The sequence below is a fragment of the Cervus elaphus genome, chromosome X (assembly GCF_910594005.1).
Source record: "Cervus elaphus chromosome X, mCerEla1.1, whole genome shotgun sequence".
NCBI classification, from domain to species: Eukaryota; Metazoa; Chordata; class Mammalia; order Artiodactyla; family Cervidae; genus Cervus; species Cervus elaphus.
In genome coordinates this window covers 29345191-29364430 of record NC_057848.1, presented here as the reverse complement: position 1 = coordinate 29364430, position 19240 = coordinate 29345191, and the positions used below count along the sequence as shown (strand labels likewise).

The following is a 19240-nucleotide window of genomic DNA, read 5'->3' as shown; positions in this document are numbered from 1 at the left end:
GGGACGGGGGAGCGTAGTAGGCTGCCGTCTATGGGGTCGCACAGAGTCGGACACGACTGAAGCGACGCAGCAGCAGCAGCCGCAGCCGCAGTGGAACCCACCTCCTGCCTCTGCACAGCCAGGCCGCTGGAGTGCTTCTTCGGCGGCCTTTCAGTTCTGGCGATTGGATAAACAGAGAGCCCCCCAATCCTGATGGAGCTCGTCCCTCCTCTCTCCGGACCAGGCAATCGCGCCCTTTTTCTTTACCTGTGCTCGGTCGGTGGACGGCGAATGCTCCGGCGTGGACAAGTGTGGATGCCGCCTTCCGGTCTCCGTGGCCCTGCAGGGGAAAAGGATGACGCCTCCTCTACCGCTAAGCAACTCGGAGCCGCCAGACGGAGCCTCTTCGCCCAGCTTTGGGTAGCTGAGTCGAGGCAGCTCGGTTCCCAAGGCAGAAGCGGCCGCCCCCGCCCACTCGCTGGGCACTCCCAGCAGCCGCCGCTTCTTTTAACCTCTGCGGGTTGAGACAAAAGAGCCTGATGAGTCGGGCAGCCAGGCCAATCAGCGGGGCGAGGGGGCGGCCTCCCCGCGCAGCCTCCTGCTCAGGGCCATTGCTAGCAAAAAGGAGTAGCTGGCTGGCGGAGTCTGCAGCACACAGGCGCGGGAGCCAGTGCGGTGTCAAGTGCAGCTCGGACTGTTGGACCCTGCCGATTGGCATTTTACCGTGAGTTTGCTGCTTGCCCTTCACTTTCTTTCTCTTTCACCTCTTCCACCTCTGCTGTCCTCCACGCTTTGAGACCGGATGCCTTCAACACGAGGTGGGACAGACATCAAGCGAACAGTAAAAGTTCCTCACCTTTGTACAGAGGGAAGGGGGAAAAAGCATTTACCGAGCGCTTTCTACTTGCAAATGGGCTTGCACGGACAACTTATTTATTCTTCTCAACAGCCTTAGGAAGGAGGTAGCAGTATGCCCATTTAACAGAGAGGGGACTTAAGCACCCAGTCACTATGCTTAGGAAGTGCAGAGCTAAGAGCTCACACTCAAGTCTACAAGTCTGATTTCAAAGGCTTCCCCCTACTCCTCTCTACTCTCAGATTGAGAGTTAGTTGAGAAAAGCCAAAGCCAAAGTGGAAATGAAAAGGCCCATTTGGAACTATAGAGAATTAGTGAGCAATGACTATTATCTCCATTTTACAGATAAGGAAACAGGCCCAAGGTTAGGCAGCTTGCCCCACATCACACAGCAAATAAATATCAGCATCCGGTTTTACTCTGTTGTTTTCCAAATACCAACTCTTTGCCCATCTGAGCTGCCTAGAGGGCATTTTGTTTTACATGAGTGGTCTTAAACCAGCTCAGCTGCAGTCTTAGTGTGCTGGTAGTGCTGAGGGAGGGCTTGGAGAGGCAATGCAAAGAGGGATAGGGAAAGAGGTAGGAAACTTGTATGGTACCCATTGTACAGAAGAAGAAAACTGAGGCATTTTTCTTTCTCTGTTTACACTACAACAAGCTGCTTGCTTTTGCTTTCAGTAAAACATTATTTTTACAGCTTATGACCTAAAAGGAGACAAGACTCAGAGAGGTAAAATGACTTGCCTGAAATTAAAAGGTGAAGCCAAAACTTGTATCATATCTCTCTGACACCAGGATCCATGCTATTAACCAAAGTATGGGTATGAAGCTGGCTGCCTCAGAATCATTTTGAAAAGCTTGTTAGAAATACAGATTCCTAAGCTCTGCCTCTGGAGGATTCAGATTTACTAAGAACTAGGGCTGGGGAGGGTGATTTATATTTTTAACCAGTGCTGTAGTTAATTCTGAGGTGTAGAGTGGTTTGTGAACCACTGCTAGAGACACTACATTATGCTTATGGCAATAAGTAAATGAAGATGTGGCCAATGTATCTCTCCATACAGTAGCTGTCATGAAATGTAACTTGAGAGCAGAGGTTCCTACATAGGGTCCTTCCTGAAATTGTTTGTGAAGAGTAGAATTTGAACTATGTATATCCTCCTGAGTCCATAGCTTTATAGATGTTCAAATGAGTCTGTGGCCCAGAAATGGTTAAGAACCACTCCCCTACAATCTTTCTTCCTAGCATTTTCTCTTTCAACTTGTACTTGAGGAAGAAGTCTGAGAAACAAAACATAATTTGATCTAACCCCTTAAATACAGCTCTCTGCCGCTGATATAGCTCTTTCATTTCCTGGCTTGAGGGCACGTTGCTAGGTTGCCCTTCTGTGAGCTCTTGAGGGGACCTCTCCTTTGCTGGATTTGAAATCACTGGCCACAGAGAAGGAGCAACTCCATGGAAACAGCATGCAGGGCTGTCCAGAGTGAATGGGCCGTGAAGCCCATGACAGAGAAATCTGCACCATTTTCCGTGACTTCTGGTTCTTGAAGAGCAGATCTTACTTCCCTTATGTAGATTGTGGTTAGGAGGCCCCTTTCCAGGCTTGTTCTTGACTCCTGATGCCTGGAAGCAAGTGAATAATCTGATGCCTTGTGATTGCTGTTGGGTTGTGTTCAACCTGCCAAGGAACTTTACCTGTTCTTTTCTGCCTTCTCATTGACTACCTCAATACATAGAGTTCCTTGGAGTAAACAATGCAAATTTGGAGCTTAAGCACTTTCCATCTGAGGACTGTGGACTTTCTCATGGGTGGAACAGTAGCAAAGGGATGGAGGGTGGAGGATGTAGGAAGTAGAGTGAAGCCTCACCTCACATAATCAGGGGTGATGCTGGCACAGCTCTTGGATTTCCTTCAGACTCTTGCTCTGCTCCCCAATATCATGACAACTGACCCCGGGTCTCTTGCAGACTCTTATTCTGTGTTTAAATAGGCTTTACTGCCAAAGTAGGTGATCTACAGTTGGACTTGGTGGGGGTGGGATCAAGTAGGACAAAGAATAGATCCTGTAGCTCTGACAAAAAATAGTGGAAAGAGAAAGACTGTATGCTGGTGCCTGGATTGGGCCCTTAGAACAAAGTGAAGGTCTCTTTGGGCAAGGCTGGGGAGGAGGATTTGCTGAACTGGCTCCAGTTAGATAAATGTATCCCCGATCTCTGGCATCAGTGTGTGGGAGTATTTCCCAATTCATGGCTCTAATGAGACCACATTTTCCAACTGTAACAAAGAAACCTTAAAAGACTGAAAGTTATGAAGGTAATGCTCTTAGTTGAAACAATAATAGCTGCCCTTGGCTGCCTGCCTTCTTGGTGCCAGGGAATTTCCATTTGTTATCTTATTTAAGCTTCTCAGCAATGCTGAGACAGGCAATGTTATCCCACTTTGCAAATAGGAAAACTGAGTTTCATGGAGGTTAACACACCTTGTAAGTGGAGGCACTGGGATTCCAGTCTGGGGCTGTGTCAGACTCCAAAGCCCATGACAACTCTTCTCTGTTGTCTTCCAAACAAACAATTTAAACAAAAAAATCCTTTCATTTTATTTTTTAAATCAATTTTAATTGCTATAGAGTTTATTTACCATCTTGTGTTAATTTCTGCTGTACAGCAAAATGATTGTTATATATATATGCATATATAAATGTATACACACACACACACACACACACACATATATATAAAGCTTCCCATGTGGCACTAGTGGTAAAGAACCCCCTGCCGATGCAGGGGACATAGGAGACATGGGCTCAATCCCTAGTTTAGGAAGATCCTCTGAAGGAAATAGCTACCTATTCCAGTATTCTTGGATACCATGGACAGAGAAGCCTGGTGAGCTACAGTCCATAGGGTTGCAAAGAGTTGGATGTGACTGAAGTGAGTTAGCATGCACATATGTTCAGTTCAGTCGCTCAGGTGTGTCCGACTCTTTGTGACCCCATGGACTGTGGCACGCCAGGCTTCCCTGTCCATTACCAACTCCCAGAGCTTACTCAAACTCATGTCCAGCAAGTCAGTGATGCCATCCAACCATCTCATCCTCTGTCCATCCCCTTCTCCTCCTGCCTTCAGTCTTTCCCAGCATCAGAGTCTTTTCGATTGAGTCAGTCCTTTGCATCAGGTGGCCAAAGTATTGGAGTTTCATTTCAGTATCAGTCCTTCCAATGAATATTCAGGACTGATTTCCTTTTATGGACCACAGCCTTGTCTAACTCAATGAAACTATGAGCCATGCCATGTAGGGCTACCCAAGATGGACAGGTCATGGTGGAGAGTTCTGACAAAATGTGGTCCACTGGAGAAGGGAATGGCAAACCACTTCAGTATTCTTGCCTTGAGAACCCCATGAACGCACATATGTATGTATGTATGTATATATATACATATATATATATGCACACACATATATATGCACATTCTTTTTATATTCTTTTCCATTATAGTTTTTCATAGGATATTGAATAGAGTTCTCTGTGCTATATACAGTAGGACTTTGTTGTTTATCCCTACTATATATAAAAGCTTACATGTGCTAACCCCAACCTCCCACTCCATCCCTTCCCCAACTCCTTCCCTCTTGGCACCTACCAGTCTGTTTTCTACATCCTTGATTCTGTTTCTGTTTCATAGATAGGTTCATTTCCAACAAACAATTTAAAATGCACACTGCAGACAACCTAGTTTATTAGACTGATTTCAGACTTTAGAGCAATGTTGTTGTAATCTTACCTATATTCCTGGGATCTCATTTTTAAAATACAACTACTAATATAATGTATGGACCAACTTGTATACTGGGTACCATACTAAGTATTTTGTATACTTCATCTCATGCAACCTTCATGACAATCATGTAAGGGTACTGAGGTTCAGAGAGTGTAAGAGATTTGGCCAAGGTCATAAAGCTAGGAAGTGGAGCAGTGAAATTCGAACCCAGGGCTATCTGATTCTAGAGCCTGTATCTTTATGCTATAATGCACTGCAGTGGGGCAAACAAATAAGGCACTCATTATAAATTGACTTGTCTCTGTCAGCCACAGATCTCTCTTCTTCCCACAGCCTGCATCCAGAACTGGGTAACACTCATGCTTTTAGGCATCTGTGCTTTAGGCCGCTTCCTCAGCCTAGAACTCCTGCCCTCACTCCTCCATCTAACTAGAGCCTGCTCATGGGTCAAGAATCAAGTCAGATGCCCCCTCTCAGAGAAATTTTAGGCTGCTCCCTATGCTCAGTCAGTCAGCTCAGTTGCTCAGTTGTGTCCAACTCTTTGTGACTCCGTGGTCTGCAGCACTCCAGGCTTCCCTGTCCATCACCAACTCCCAGAGCTTGCTCAAACTTATGTGCAGCAAGTTAGTGATGCCATCCAACCATCTCATCCTCTGTCGTCCCCTTCTCCTGCCCTCAATCTTTCCCAGCATCAGGGTCTTTTCCAGTGAGTCAGTTCTTCACATCAGGTGGCCAAAGTATTGGAGCTTCAGCTTCAGCATCAGTCCTTCTGATGAATATTCAGGACTGATTTCCTTTAGGATGGACTGCTTTGATCTCCTTGCAGTCCAAGGGACTCTCAAGAGTCTTCTCCAACACCACAGTTCAAAAGCATCAACTCTTTGGTGATCAGCTTTCTTTATGGTTCAACTCTCACATCTATACATGACTACTGGAAAAGCCATAGCTTTTGACTATATGGGCCTTTGTCAGCAAAGTGATGTCTCTACTTTTTAATATGCTATCTAGGTTTGTCATGGCTTTTCTTCCAAGGAGAAAGCATCTTTTAATTTCATGGCTGCAGTCACCATCTGCAGTGATTTTGGAGCCCAAGAAAATAAAGACTCTCACTGTTTCCCCATCTATTTGCCATGAAGTGTTGGGACCAGATGCCATGATTTTCATTTTTTGAATGTTGAGTTTTAAGCCAGCTTTTTTGCTCTCCTCTTTCATTTACATCAAGAGGCTTCCCTGATAGCTCAGGTGATAAAGAATCTGCCTGCAATGCAGGAGACCCTGGTTTGATTCCTGGGTCGGGAAGATCCTCTGGAGAAGAGATAGGCTACCCACTCCAGTATTCTTGTGCTTCCCTTGTGGCTCAGCTTGTAAAGAATCTGCCTGCAACGAGGGAGACCTGGGTTCGATCCCTGGGTTGGGAAGACCCCCTGGATATCTCCCTATGCTATGTGAAATATATTGCTCTTATGTTTTTCTCTGTCCTTGATTAGCATAAGCTTTCTTTTGCCTTCCAGTATAGTTTAACTCATGGTTGACCTGTCTCCCCCACTAGATTCTCAAGCCCTCCAGGGCTGGTACCAAGTCCTGTCCACCCCTGCTTCACAGTGACTTACCCACAGTGATTGACATGTGTTTGTGAGCAGACCAAAGGACTGACAGAGGGATGCCTGGAATAAATGGACACATATAGGGCTGGATTCTGGCATGATCATGCAGGCTGTGCATCTGGGCTAGACTAGCCAGGGAAGTCTGGAATCCTTTCCACTCACTTTACAAGGTTGTAAACATAGGAGATGCATCATAGGGCCCAGGGGGTAACTGCTCTAGGCTGACTCCAGGCTTGTTCTGAGGCCCCTACTTTGGAATTCTTGTGTAAGGGGCCAGGCTGTCCAGGATTGCTTTTATAACACCTTTGCATTCACAGAAGAAAGGTCTTCCTTGCCTCCCATGTGAACACAGGATTTGTCCCACCATACCATTTTAAATGGTTCTGAGTGTGCTGCAGGAGCATGTGCAGCATCCGCATAGGTGTGAGGTGGGGAAACATCTTTAAAAAAAAAAATACAGTTGACTGATGTCACCATGCCATGGATGGTCAACCACTTTATCTCATTTTATTTTGTTAATCTTTACAACAACCCTTTGAAGGAGGTCTATTGTCCCTCGTCTGTAGCCAAAGAAACTGAGACTGAGTGAAGTGTCTTGCCTAAGGTCATACAACTAAGCAAATGGTGGAGGCAGAATTCAGACTCAGGACTGTCTGCCCCCAAAGGCTGGCATTTTAACAGGAAAACACATGGGAGAAAAAATGACTCCCTCTCCCCCATAAAACAGGATAAGTTAGATTTATAAAATTATAAAATTATGACAGATATTTCAGGTAAGGTGTTTCTGAATTATTGTTCACTTTTAATCCCTGAAAAAGATTGACCAAAACAGAAGGAACCAAGGGTGGAAAAGCACGATTCCTCTATCAAATACTGGCCTGAATTCCTCTTCATCAACCCCCTGCCACATGCACAGTATGAGGATGCCTAGAGAGCACCCCCCTACCCTAGCCCCTGGTGTCTGCTCATTTCATAACTGAGATGCTTGAGGCTCCAAGATGTCAATATATTTCTAAAGGTCACACAAGAAGTTGAAAAGAGAACTGGCACTGAGAATTTGGTCTGCCAAATTCTAGCCCAGTTTTCTTTCAGCTAAATTGGCCCGCCTTACAGTCAATCAACACATGTTTACAGGTTACCCTGGAAAATGTGGGGAGGAAGTGGAATATTACTGCATTCTGAGATAGAAGAGGGGACAAACGTTTCCCTCACCACCTGTCCTTATGCATGTGCAGATAAAACTTGGAGAGAAATCCTTGGTAGGACAGCCGGGTAATTTTGGGCTCCCCTATGGCTTTGGGGGCCAGATTGGAGCTCCCCTCCAAGGAAAGGGGTCAGCTTTGGCTCCTGGGATATGGAGGGGACTGCCATGGGCCCAGGAGTGCCCTGGAAGGATGTAAGGAGTGGGCCTCTTGAGCATGTGCTCCTGGCCAGTTCTTAGCTAAAGGGTCCAAAGCAGAGGAGCCTTCCCATCCTTCTGGCCATGAGGGTTAAGGAGTTGAGGCTTAAGGGCCTCCGAACTGCTGAGGGTAGGGGAGGGCTAGTGGCAGGGCACAGGAGGCTGAGCCTCTACCCCCTCCCCCTAGACAGACTGTGGCTTGAGGGGGGTGGGGTTGTAAGGTCAGATAGTGGACTGTGGATGGAGCAGGAGCAAAAAGCCAGGGAGAAGCTTATGGGGGTCATTCTGGAAGGAGAAGCACTTCAAGGCAAGTTCTTGAGTGCAGCAGCCCAGGGAAGGCTGCAGTGGGCTTCTTTCAGGGCCTGGCTTCTAGCCCACCCCCAGTTCCTCAGCCTGGTGACCCCTTTGTCCCTATCGGATGGGCTAGCGTAACTAGAGCCCCAATATCTCTCTCCTCTGGGGACTACACAGTCCAGGGTTCTGTGTGAAACCTCTGGGTCTGCAGTTCCTACCAGGCTTCCTGTCCATCTAGATATGAGTCTGATGTCCAGTCATGGTCCCTGTGCCCCTGTCCCCCTCTCCCCCACCACACCACTTCCTGTTCCTCTCCACACACCATCCCCAAGCCACACACCCTGTCCTCTCCCCCCTAGTTCCTTCCTCACAACTCCCTCAGGTTCTCAGATCTGTACTGACCATTCATTTCTTCTTGATCCCAAAATTCTTTCATGGGCCATGGCTCCCCAGTTACCTTTCATACTACTCCATCTGCTCCCAGACTACTCCCAGGTAAGAGCAACAGCTTGGAATCTTTGCACAACCTCTTCCCTCTAGTATAGTGGCTCTGAACCAGGGCAATTTTATCTTCTTCCCTCACCCCGAGGACATAAGGTAATATCTTTAGATATTTTTGTTTGTTATAGCTGTGCTGTGCTGTGCTTAGTCACTCGGTCATGTCTGACTCTTTGCGACCCCATGGACTGTAGCTCGCCAGGCTCCTCTGTCCATGGGGATTCTCCAGGCAAGAATACTGGAGTGGGTTGCCATGCCCTCCTCTTGCTGTAACTGGGTAGGTCACAACTTGTGCCACAGGATACCACTAAACATCATACGATGCACAGGGTGGGCACCTGTGATGAAGAATTATCTGGCCCCAAATGTCAATAGCCTGTACATTGAGAACACCTGCACTGTTATACAGCAACAGGTCTACAAGGCTAAGCTCAAAAACTGTCATGTACGGAGCCTTTTCTTGCTAAACTTCCAGGAATAGTTACTCTTTCTGTTCCTCAATTGGGAGAGGGGAGCGGGGTGTTGCCATGAGACAGCTAGCACATCATCAAGAATCTGTAAAAAAAGAGGCAAGGAGCTTCCCTGCTCCCTAAATTTACTACCATCTTTTAGAGAAAGTCCTGGACTACACCCTACAGGCCTTTCTGCCTGATAAGATAGTGCCACTTTTTGGAAAGGGAAGAGCAACTTATTATTTTAACAGTTTATCAAATGCAAGGTTTCATATGGTGAATGCAGTAAGGGTGGGGAGCCCTCCTTCACTAATTTTATTTTCTTCATTCTTCAACCTTCTTTGAATATGAGAATATTTGCTGGGTCAGAAAAACACTGTAGGGGTGACTTTGTTCAGCACAACTAACTGTCTTTGTTTTAATTTAAGGTGGAGGAATTCTTTCTTAAGAGTGTACATATTTCTCAGAAACTGGCCCAGAGAATTACTTGTTTCTTTAGAGCTGAGTTTCTTGAGCCTCTGATTCTAACTAAGCAATGAAGATGCTTGCCAAAAGATTTCATTGGTCAGTCTAACCTCTTTTTTTCCACTCTTGCCAGTTTCTTCCATCTGCACCCAGGTATCTTCAGCATGGGGGAACAAAACCACTCTCCCGGGAAGGAGCTTCAGCCCTGGACACGAAAAGAGGCTCCAGGAAAGAGAAGCTGGCACTCCCATGCCTACGCCCTTGGTGCCATTTCCAACTTTATGTCTACTTTTCTGACCTTTCCTATCTATAAGGTTATGTTCCGGCAACAGATCCATGCTGTGGCGGTGTCGGAGGCTGTGAGGCAGCTTTGGCATGAAGGCCCTCAATACTTCTACCGGGGAATCTACCCGCCTCTTCTCTCCAAGACATTGCAAGGGACTCTGCTGTTTGGGACTTACGATAGCATGCTGTTTTGTCTCTCCCCTGTTGGGCCACACTCCCTGGGGCACCGCTGGGCTGCGGGGCTCATATCTGGTGTGGTGGAGGCTGTGGCACTCAGCCCCTTTGAGAGGGTGCAAAATGTGCTTCAAGATGGTCGCAAGCAAGCTCGCTTTCCCAGCACCTTCAGCATTCTCAAGGAATTTCACTCTTATGGGCTTTGGGGCCGGCTGTCACAGGGTTACTATCGTGGTTTCTGGCCTGTCCTTCTCAGGAACAGCCTGGGGAGTGCTCTGTATTTCTCCTTCAAGGATCCCATCCAGAATAGCTTGGCAGAGCAGGGCCTGCCCCACTGGGTTCCTGCCTTGGTGTCTGGGAGTGTCAATGGAACAATCACCTGCCTAGTTCTGTATCCTCTGATTGTGCTGGTTGCCAATATGCAGTCCCACATTGGCTGGCAGAGCATGCCAAGCTTGTGGGCTTCTGTCCAGGATGTGTGGGACACTCGGGGCCGAAAGGTATTTATGATATACCGGGGAGGTTCCCTGGTCATCCTAAGGTCCAGTGTAACCTGGGGCCTCACTACTGCTATCCATGACTTCCTGCAGAGGAGGTATCATTCCAGGAAAGAGCTGAAAGACTGACTGGCTGCAGGCAGTGTAGTGTGGCCATGGCAACTTGTCATTCTAAGCCTTCCTGGGGTGCCTTAAATAGCTTACTTCTTTGGTTTGGTCACCTAATACAACTATTCTTTAAAATCTCAACCGTCAGTGCACTCGAGAAGGTCCCAACTTTACCTGTTGTGTAAAGACAAAACCCAATAGGGTTCCTTGGTTAGAAAAAGAAATTCACCCCAGTTTATCCACAGCTTCAACAGGCTCAGACCCAGGAGGGCTTTAAGTAACATGTCACCTGCATGAAATGTCATTCCTTTAAGGAATTTACTGACATTAAGAGGAAACTCTAAAAGATGACCTTAATCAGGCACTGTGAGTTCTGGGACCCCTCCAGTTGTCTTCTGGGCCAAACTGAGTGGAGGACCAGGAATTCCAATTTCAGAGAACTAAGCTTGACTCTTGGGATGGGGATTCCAGAGACTTTTTCAGATGGCTACATTTTCATGACACTGTTCACCACCCCTGCCACCACCACTCTCACTTTTCAAAGTTGTGGGTGCTAGTTTCAGGGTAGTGGTTGTGGCTGGAAATCCTGAATTAGACTTGCCTCAACTGATCAGGTGCCACAAGAACTGGTGGGAATGGGAAGAAGTGTGGACCCTGTATGGATGGAAAGAATAGACTTTGAGGGAAGAGGTTTAGTTACATGCAGAATAGAAAATTCTACTCTTGGTTGATTGGTGTTACACGCTGGGACATTTCTGATAGCAAGGCAATAACATTGCCTAGTAACCACTTGAGTTTCCCTAAGAAATCTGGAACTGAAATGACTGTATCTCTTCATAAATAATTGCATATTTTATTGCCATGGATAAATATAATTACTGTGACATAAGTTAAAGATCTGAAATTGTAGCCTGTTATTTAAAGCCATTCAAAATATGGCCCCATAAAATTTGTAGCATATTATCACACCATTCCCACTTACATAGATCCCATGCTCTAGCCAAACTGGATTATTGTTCCCTCCTCAAACATGCCACTAACTTTCCCATAGCCATGCTTTGGCCCACTGTATCTTCTCCACCTGTAATACCTGTTCTCTACATGCCAGTCTGCCAAAATCCTTCCAGTTCTTCAAAGCCCAGCTCAGATGCCACCTTCTCTAAGGAGCCTCTTCTGATTGCCCCTACTGAATGTGATTGCCTCTAAGTAAATGTGACATTAGTTTCTTGTGATGTCTCTTTCCAATTACACTTCATACGTGGTACTGATTCCATTATGTCACTGAGCTCATGTGGTCCTCTGTTCTTGATGTTCTTCAATATCTCCTACTAGACTGTAAAATTTCTTAAAAGCAGGGATTCTTGTATATGTTTTTAAATCTCCCATTGTGCCTAGGTGCTCAATAATGTTGGCTGAATTATTGAATTGATTATCAAGCTGTGATATGGTCTTTATACTCAGGGTGCTGTCCCTTGTACATGAAATAATGTTATTGATTCATTTTCATGAAGACATCTGCCTTTAGGGTGTGATTTTTGTTTTATTAGTGGATTTAGTTTTGTGCTAATGATAATGATTCTGATGATGATGATGATAATAATACCAACAATAATTAAAAGTGACTTTCAACTGGGACATTTGATGAGTTTGTGTTATTGGTGGCATGTTTGTTATTGGCAACACTTTGGATCTGAAATTCACAGAGACATTGCCTAATAGTCCGATATTTATTTTTAGCTCTGGAATTTTGAGGATTTCCAAGATGACATACATTGCAGTTTTTCCCTTATAGATGATATCATGTAATGATCTCCACATGTATCTCCTTCCTTACCAAACCAAAATTGTCATTTATAATGATCTGACTATAGATCCTGGCTGTGGGGATTCCTCACTGAATATCAGAGAAGTTAAAGACATGGCTATAAGCATTATGAGATCAGAAAGCATTTGCCAGCAAGATCAACAAAAAAATGGCTGGTCCAGAATCGCTGCAGATGCATTCCCATGTCTGATCCCTCTGCAGACCTGGATGTGGTGGGTCAGTACTCTGCTTGTAGATTCAGTGACAGGGAGCACAGAGTCTACCAGGGAAGGAAAAGTAGAAGAGCAGTTAGTTCTACTTAAAGGCTAGCTCTCAGAATACAAAAAATCATTACTTAGATAATGACTTCAGTTTATAAGCTGAACAGAAGGGGATAAACTATGGTACTCTCCCACTTTTTTATTCAAGATAAAATATGGTACTCCCCCACATTTATTTCTAAACACACTGTCCATTTTCACTTATGTCACTATGTCAGTCCTTGTCTGTTCCTTCATTTTAACTTATTTAGAAATAAGTTCAAACTTCTAGAAAAGCTGCCAACATAAACAGAGTTCAAAGAACACTCATATACCCTTTACCCCAAATCACCTACTATTAACGTTTTACACCATTTGCTTTATTACTTGAGCACTCGTTCTCCACACACATGATATTTTTTGCTGAACTGGGTTGCAATTTTTAATATTTCTAGATTCAATATTTGTAGATTCAAATTCTTTTAAAAAGACAGTGCTTTATCTCTATGACACTGGCACAGTTATTATCGAATATTAGAAAATGAAAGATTCAATATTTGTAGATTCAAATTCTTTTAAAAAGACTGAGGGCTTTATCTCTATGACACCAGCACAGTTATTATTGAATATTAGAAAATGAAAGCTCACAGCAGATTTTAAAGCTACATTATTGATTATCTGTCTTTTAAAAAATTTTACATTTTCATTATGCATGTTAATACTTGAAGTTATGCAATTATAAACAGTAATTTACAACTAAAGCATGTTATAATTGAAATAATTTATTTTTACAAACTGGTTCATATAAAATTTTAAAATTACGTAGGCTGGGCTTCCCTGGTGGCTCAGTGGTAAAGAATCTGCCTGCCAATGCAGGAGACCCCAGTTCAATCCCTGGTCCTGGAAGATCCCACATGCCATGGAGCCACTAAGCCTGTGCACCACAACTATTAAGCAAGTGCTCTGGAGCCTGGAAGTCACAACTACCGAGTCCATGCACCCTAGAGCCCGTTCCCTGCAACAAGAGAAGCCACTGCAGTGGGAAGCCCGTGCTCTGCAACTAGGGAGTAGCCCCCACTCTCCGAAACTAGAGAAAAGCCCTTGCAGCAATGAAGACTCAGCACATCCAATAAATAAGCAAATAAAATTATATTAAAAAACACATAGGCTGATCAACTTTTCCCATTTAAATCTTCTGAGTAAAATTTGAGAGTGTAATAGTTTTCTAGTAGTTTTAAATATCACTATTTGATTTTGTGGTGTTAATATTGTTTTCTGACATTTAAAAATTGTTTTTGGATTTAAGATCAATAAAATAAGGAGACAATAATACCTATGTCCGTTTAAAACTTATAAAATGTAGAATTTAACACTAAAGCTACTTTGTATAAAAAGGTGAAAGAAAAAGAATAAAAATCCCTGTATGAGCTCTGCCTATTTTGGTCTAAATATAAACTACAGCAGCTTCCTAAAGCTCAAAGTGAAATAATAAGTAATTAATGTATTGCAACTATTATCACAATTATATGGTTTATTAAGACAATTTTGCTTTTAACATTTATTTTTAAACATTAATAGCATTGTAATTTATGTGTTTGGGATAACCACATATAGTGTAGTAAAGTTAATAAAATAATGTTATGTAGGAGACAAACATCATGATAATTCAGGAAAAAAGTGAAAAATTTTCCTAAAGAATAAGGTGAAAATACTGTAGTTCCCTGTTCTGTTCCCTTTCCAACTTCTCTTTGTCTTTCTTTTCCTCAAATCTTCAATGCTTCCTCCTTCATTCTCAGTCCCAGTTCATGACCTTACTTTCTCTCTCATTAGGAAAAGTGGAGCATTCAGAATAGAATTACCAGTTAGAAGAACATTTATAAAGTTACTGCGCATGTAATGACCACCCAAGACAAGACATTCAACATCTTGATAACCCCCACCACTATTCCTCCTGCACTCCAAGCCCCTCACTGATGCCATTCCTCCACTCATCCTAGAGATAACTCCCATGCTGACAAATATGATACCATTTCTTTACTTTTTTTAAAAATAGATTTATCTTCCTGTTACTGGGAGGGGAACCCCTTCCAGGGCCCAAGAGTGAGCTCTTGTCTAACAATTGAAAAGGAATTGTCCGAGGAGACACATGTACTGACAAAGCAAAAGACTTTATTGGCAAGGGGCGCCCAAGTGGACAGCAGCAGGGAAAGGGAACCTGGGAGAACTGTTCTACCACGTGGCTCAAAATCTCAGGTTTTATGATAATGGAGTTAATTTCCTGGTTGTCTCTGGCTAACCATCTTGCCTGTGCCTATATTTAGTCTGACTCAAGGTCTTTCCTGATGGCACGTGCATCTCTCAGCCAAGATGGATTCCAGCAAGAAGGTTTCTGGTAGGTTGGCAGGACATAGTATGTGCTAGTGTCTCCTCTCTCCTTTTGGCCCCTCCTGAATTCTTCCAGCTGGTGGTAGCTTGCCAGTTCTGTGCTCCTTATCAGGACCTCTTGATGTGAGGTAACTCATGCAAGTGGTTGTTATCCTGCCTGGCCAGGGCAGGCAGTTTTGGTCAGTGGTTCCCTAACATTCCATATAAGCATTCCTAAACAATGCAGTTTTATTTTACAGATATTCGAACTTTATGTACTTGGGATTGTGACTAGCTTCCCAGGTGGCGCAGTGGTAAAGAATCCGCCTGCCAACGCAGGAGACTCAGAAGATGTGGGTTTGATCCCTCAGTTGGGAAGATCCCCTGGAAGAGGAAAATGGCAACTCACTTCAGTATTCTTGCCTGGAGAATCCCATGGACAAATGGCTACAGTCAGGCCAGCTACAATCTATGGGGTTGCAGAGTCAGACAAGACTAAGCATACATGCACACCTTTCATATTATTTGTGAGATTCATCCACATTGTTGCAAGTAGTTCTAGTTATTTCATTTTTCTAAAATAAATTTACTTTCAGTTCAGTTCAGTTGCTCAGGTGTGTCCTACTCTTTGTGACCCCATGGACTGCAGCACACCAGGCCTCCCTGTCCACCACCAACTCCTGGAGTTTACCCAAACCCATGTCCATTGAGTCGGTGATGCCATCCAACCATCTCATCCTCTGTCATCCCCTTCTCCTCCTGCCCTCAATTTTTCCTAGCATCAGGGTCTTTTCAAATGAGACAACTCTTCGTATCAGGTGGCCAAAGTATTGGAGTTTCAGCTTCAACATCAGTCCTTCCAATGAACACCCAGGACTGATCTCATTTAGGATGGACTGGTTGGATCTCCTTGCAGTCCAAGGGACTCTCAAGAGTCTTCTCCGACACCGCAGTTTAAAAGCATCAATTCTTCAGCACTCAGCTTTCTTTACAGTCCAACTCTCACATCCATACATGACTACTGGAAAAACCGTAGCCTTGACTACGGTTGACCTTTGTTGGCAAATTAATGTCTCTGCTTTTTAAAATGCTGTCTAGATTGGTCATAGCTTTCCTTCCAAGAAGTAAGCATCTTTTAATTTCATGGCTGCAGTCACTATCTGCAGTGATTTTGGAGCCCCCCCCCCCAAAAAAAAAACCGTCAGCCACTGTTTACACTTTAAAAAGATGTTTTTAAAGAGAATTTTTAACTTCACAGCAAATTTGAGAGGAAGGTAAGGAGAGTTCCTGTATAAGTCCTGCTGCTCCCTGTACATAGCCTCCTCAATTATCAGCATAGCACCAGACTGGTTTTGTTACAATTTGTTACAATTGATGAATCTATACTGATACATCATTGTCACCCAAAGTCCATAGTTTACTTTAGGGTTCACGCCTAGGACTATACATTCTATGGGTTTGGACAAATGCATAAAGACATGTATCCACCATTATGAATTTCATCAGAGTAGTCTCATTGCCACCCCTCCAATCCTCTGTGCTCTGCCTATTCAGCCCCATTCCACCCCAGTTCTGGCAACCACTGTCATTTCACTATCTCCATAGTTTTACCTTTTCCAGAATGTCATATAGTTAGTATCATACACTATGTAGCTTTTTCGCATAGACTTCTTTCACTTGATAATGTGCATTTAAATTTGTGCCATGTCTTTTTGGGGCTCATTTCATTTTAGCACTGAATAATAATTCCAACGTCAGGATTTATCACAGTTTATTTATCTATTCATCTACTGAATGGCATCTGGATTGCTTCCAAGTTTTGTCAGTTGTGAATAAAGTTGTTACAAACATCCATGTGCAGATTTTTGTGTGGACATGTTTTAAACTCCTTTGGACAAATATCAAAGAGCACAATTGCTGAATTGTATAGTAAGCATACAGTTTTTGTATAGTAAGCATACAGTTTAATTTGGTAAGAAACTGTCAAACTGGCTTACAATGTGGCTGTATCCTTTTGTATTGCCACCAGTAATAAATGAGCATTCCTACTGCTCCATATCTTTGCCAGCATTTGATTGTCAGTGTTATGAACTTTGGGCATTCTAGTATGTGTATAGTGGTATCTCACTGTTGTTTGGTTATTTCACTTTTATTTTTATATGTACCATTGTGTGAATATACCACAATTTATCCCTGAAAACTTTCTGCTTGCTTCCAGTTTTTGACTGTTACAAAGCTGGGCTACCATGAATATTCTTGGGGGTGTACATAAATACAAATGTCTCTAGGATATTTACTAAGAGTAAAATGCTGGTTTATAAGGTATGGGCACTTTCAACGTTACTATATGATGCCTAACTTCTGATTACCGTGTGCTATGCTTAGTCACTCAGTCATGTCCGACTCTTTGTGACCCCATGGACTATAGCCCACCAGGCTCCTCTGTCCATGGGGATTCTCCAGGCAAGAATACTGGAGTGGTTTGCCATGACCTCCTCCAGGGGATGTTCCCAACCGAGATCAAACCCAGGTCTCCCGCATTGTAGGCAGATTCCTTACCAGCTGAGTTACCCTTCCTGATTACTAAGTTTCCCTAATTATGTGTACCAGTTAACACTTACTAGCAGTTCCCATGTGCTCCACCTGCTGACAACATTTGTTATTATCAGACTTTAAAATTTTCGCCAATCTGGTGGTGGTAAAATGGCCTCTCACAATTTGATTTTCCTGACTACTACGGTTGAGCATTTTTTCATATGCTTATTGGATATTAGGATTTATTATTTTTATAATAATAATGAAGCATTTATTCAACACATCTGCCAATTTTTTTCTATTGGGTAGTGTGCCTCTTAAAAATTAATTTGTAGGCTTTATTTATATATTCTAACTTTATTTCTTCATCTTTTATATGTGTTGCAGATATCTTTCCCCACTTGGTCTCTTATTTTTGATCATTTTCTTGATGGTTCTTTCACAAGCATAAGTCCTAAATTACAATATAGTCAAAGTTATCAATCTTTGTTTCTTTATCCATAATGCTTTTCATGTGTTTTCAAATAAATCTTTCCCTACCCTGACATCATGAAGGTATTCTATATTAACATTTATAATTTCTATAGTTTTGCCTTATACACTTAGATCTTTAATATACTTCAAAATAATTTTTAAATAGAGTGTGAGAATAGACATCCAATTTCATTTTTCCTGTTACAAATACTCAATTGTCCCACATCATTTGTTGAAAAAATCTCTTTTCCCCACTTATTCACAATGCTGACTCTGTCAAATGTCAAGTGTTAATTTATTCTTGGGAATATTTGTGGCCTTTCTGTTCTGTTCCATTTATCTGTTTGTCTAATCTTGTGCCAATATGGCATTGCAGTAATTGCTATAGTTTTGTAATAAGTCTTGCTATCTGATAGGGAAAGTTTTCCCCCCTCATTTTTTTTTTTTTTCTTAATGAGTTTGACTGTTCTCATCAATATCTACAAAAACATGGATTACATGTATTCCCCATCCTGATCCCCCCTCCCACCTCCCTCTCCACCCAATTCCTCTGGGTCTTCCCAGTGCACCAGGCCCGAGCACTTGTATCATGCATCCAGCCTGGGCTGGTGATCTGTTTCACCTTAGATAATATACATGTTTCGATGCTGTTTTCTTGAAACATCCCACCCTCGCCTTCTCAAAAATTCTGTTCTGTACATCTGTGTCTCTTTTTCTGTTTTGCATATAGGGTTATCGTTACCATCTTTCTAAATTCCATATATATGGGTTAGTATACTGTCAATGTATGACAAAAACCACTACAATATTGTAAAGTAATTGGCCTCCAACTAATAAAAATAAGTGGAAAAAAATAAAAAAATAAAAAGCAGAGACATTACTTTGTCAACAAAAAAAATAATAAAAAAATCTACAAAAACAGATACTGAAATTTTATTTTGTACAAAAATTATTGTTGAGATCTTAATTGGGGCAAAAGTAACTTGAGTTTTAATGTAAGCAAAAAATAATGATTGAGACTTTAATTTTAATGTTTCTCAAAGTTTCATATTTTTCAGAATGTACAACATATCTTTTGTTGAATTTTCATTAATTGCTGAATTTTTAAAAATTGCTACAAGTAAAGAAGATTCTCAGGAATGGGATTATGTTTCTTACAAGTAATGTTCTTCTGTTTCAATTTAAGTGAGAATATACTTCTTTTGTTAATAAATCAGTTTATATGTGTTGCTCCCTCATATTGACATAGTCAATGCATATACTATATAAAGAGGCTAATCATTCATCAAGTTTTCAAAAAGTAAGCAGTTCACCTTAGGAAAACTACCATGTTAATGGAGAGGAACTATGGGAATGAGCACAAAAAAACTCAAAATGTCTATGTGTGCACTCAGTCACTCAGTTGTGTCCA

General features: G+C 42.8%; 1 protein-coding gene and 1 long non-coding RNA gene across 2 annotated transcripts in view; one reads left to right on the top strand and one right to left on the bottom strand.

Moving 5' to 3' along the window:
• The window catches only part of LOC122690257, a 63042-nt gene extending 62662 nt beyond the window's left edge, over positions 1-380 (bottom strand). Inside the window, exon 1 of the long non-coding RNA XR_006340030.1 lies at positions 247-380. This is a non-coding gene — a long non-coding RNA (uncharacterized LOC122690257). The remainder of the gene's footprint in view (positions 1-246) is intronic.
• A 123-nt stretch (positions 381-503) lies between these two features.
• Positions 504-12021, top strand: SLC25A53 (solute carrier family 25 member 53). Its single transcript, XM_043897336.1, has 2 exons — positions 504-703; positions 9462-12021. Exons 1-2 carry the CDS (start codon positions 519-521, stop codon positions 10411-10413), a joined length of 1137 nt encoding a protein of 378 aa, XP_043753271.1. The 5' UTR covers positions 504-518; the 3' UTR covers positions 10414-12021.
• The last annotated feature ends 7219 nt before the right edge of the window (positions 12022-19240 follow it).

Bases quoted from the DNA above. Each gene is read 5' to 3' on its own strand.
- SLC25A53 (XM_043897336.1), top strand. From the start codon at position 519: ATGAGTCGGGCAGCCAGGCCAATCAGCGGGGCGAGGGGGCGGCCTCCC. The intron at 704-9,461 runs GTGAGTTTGCTG...CACTCTTGCCAG, and splicing joins CTGCCGATTGGCATTTTACC to TTTCTTCCATCTGCACCCAG.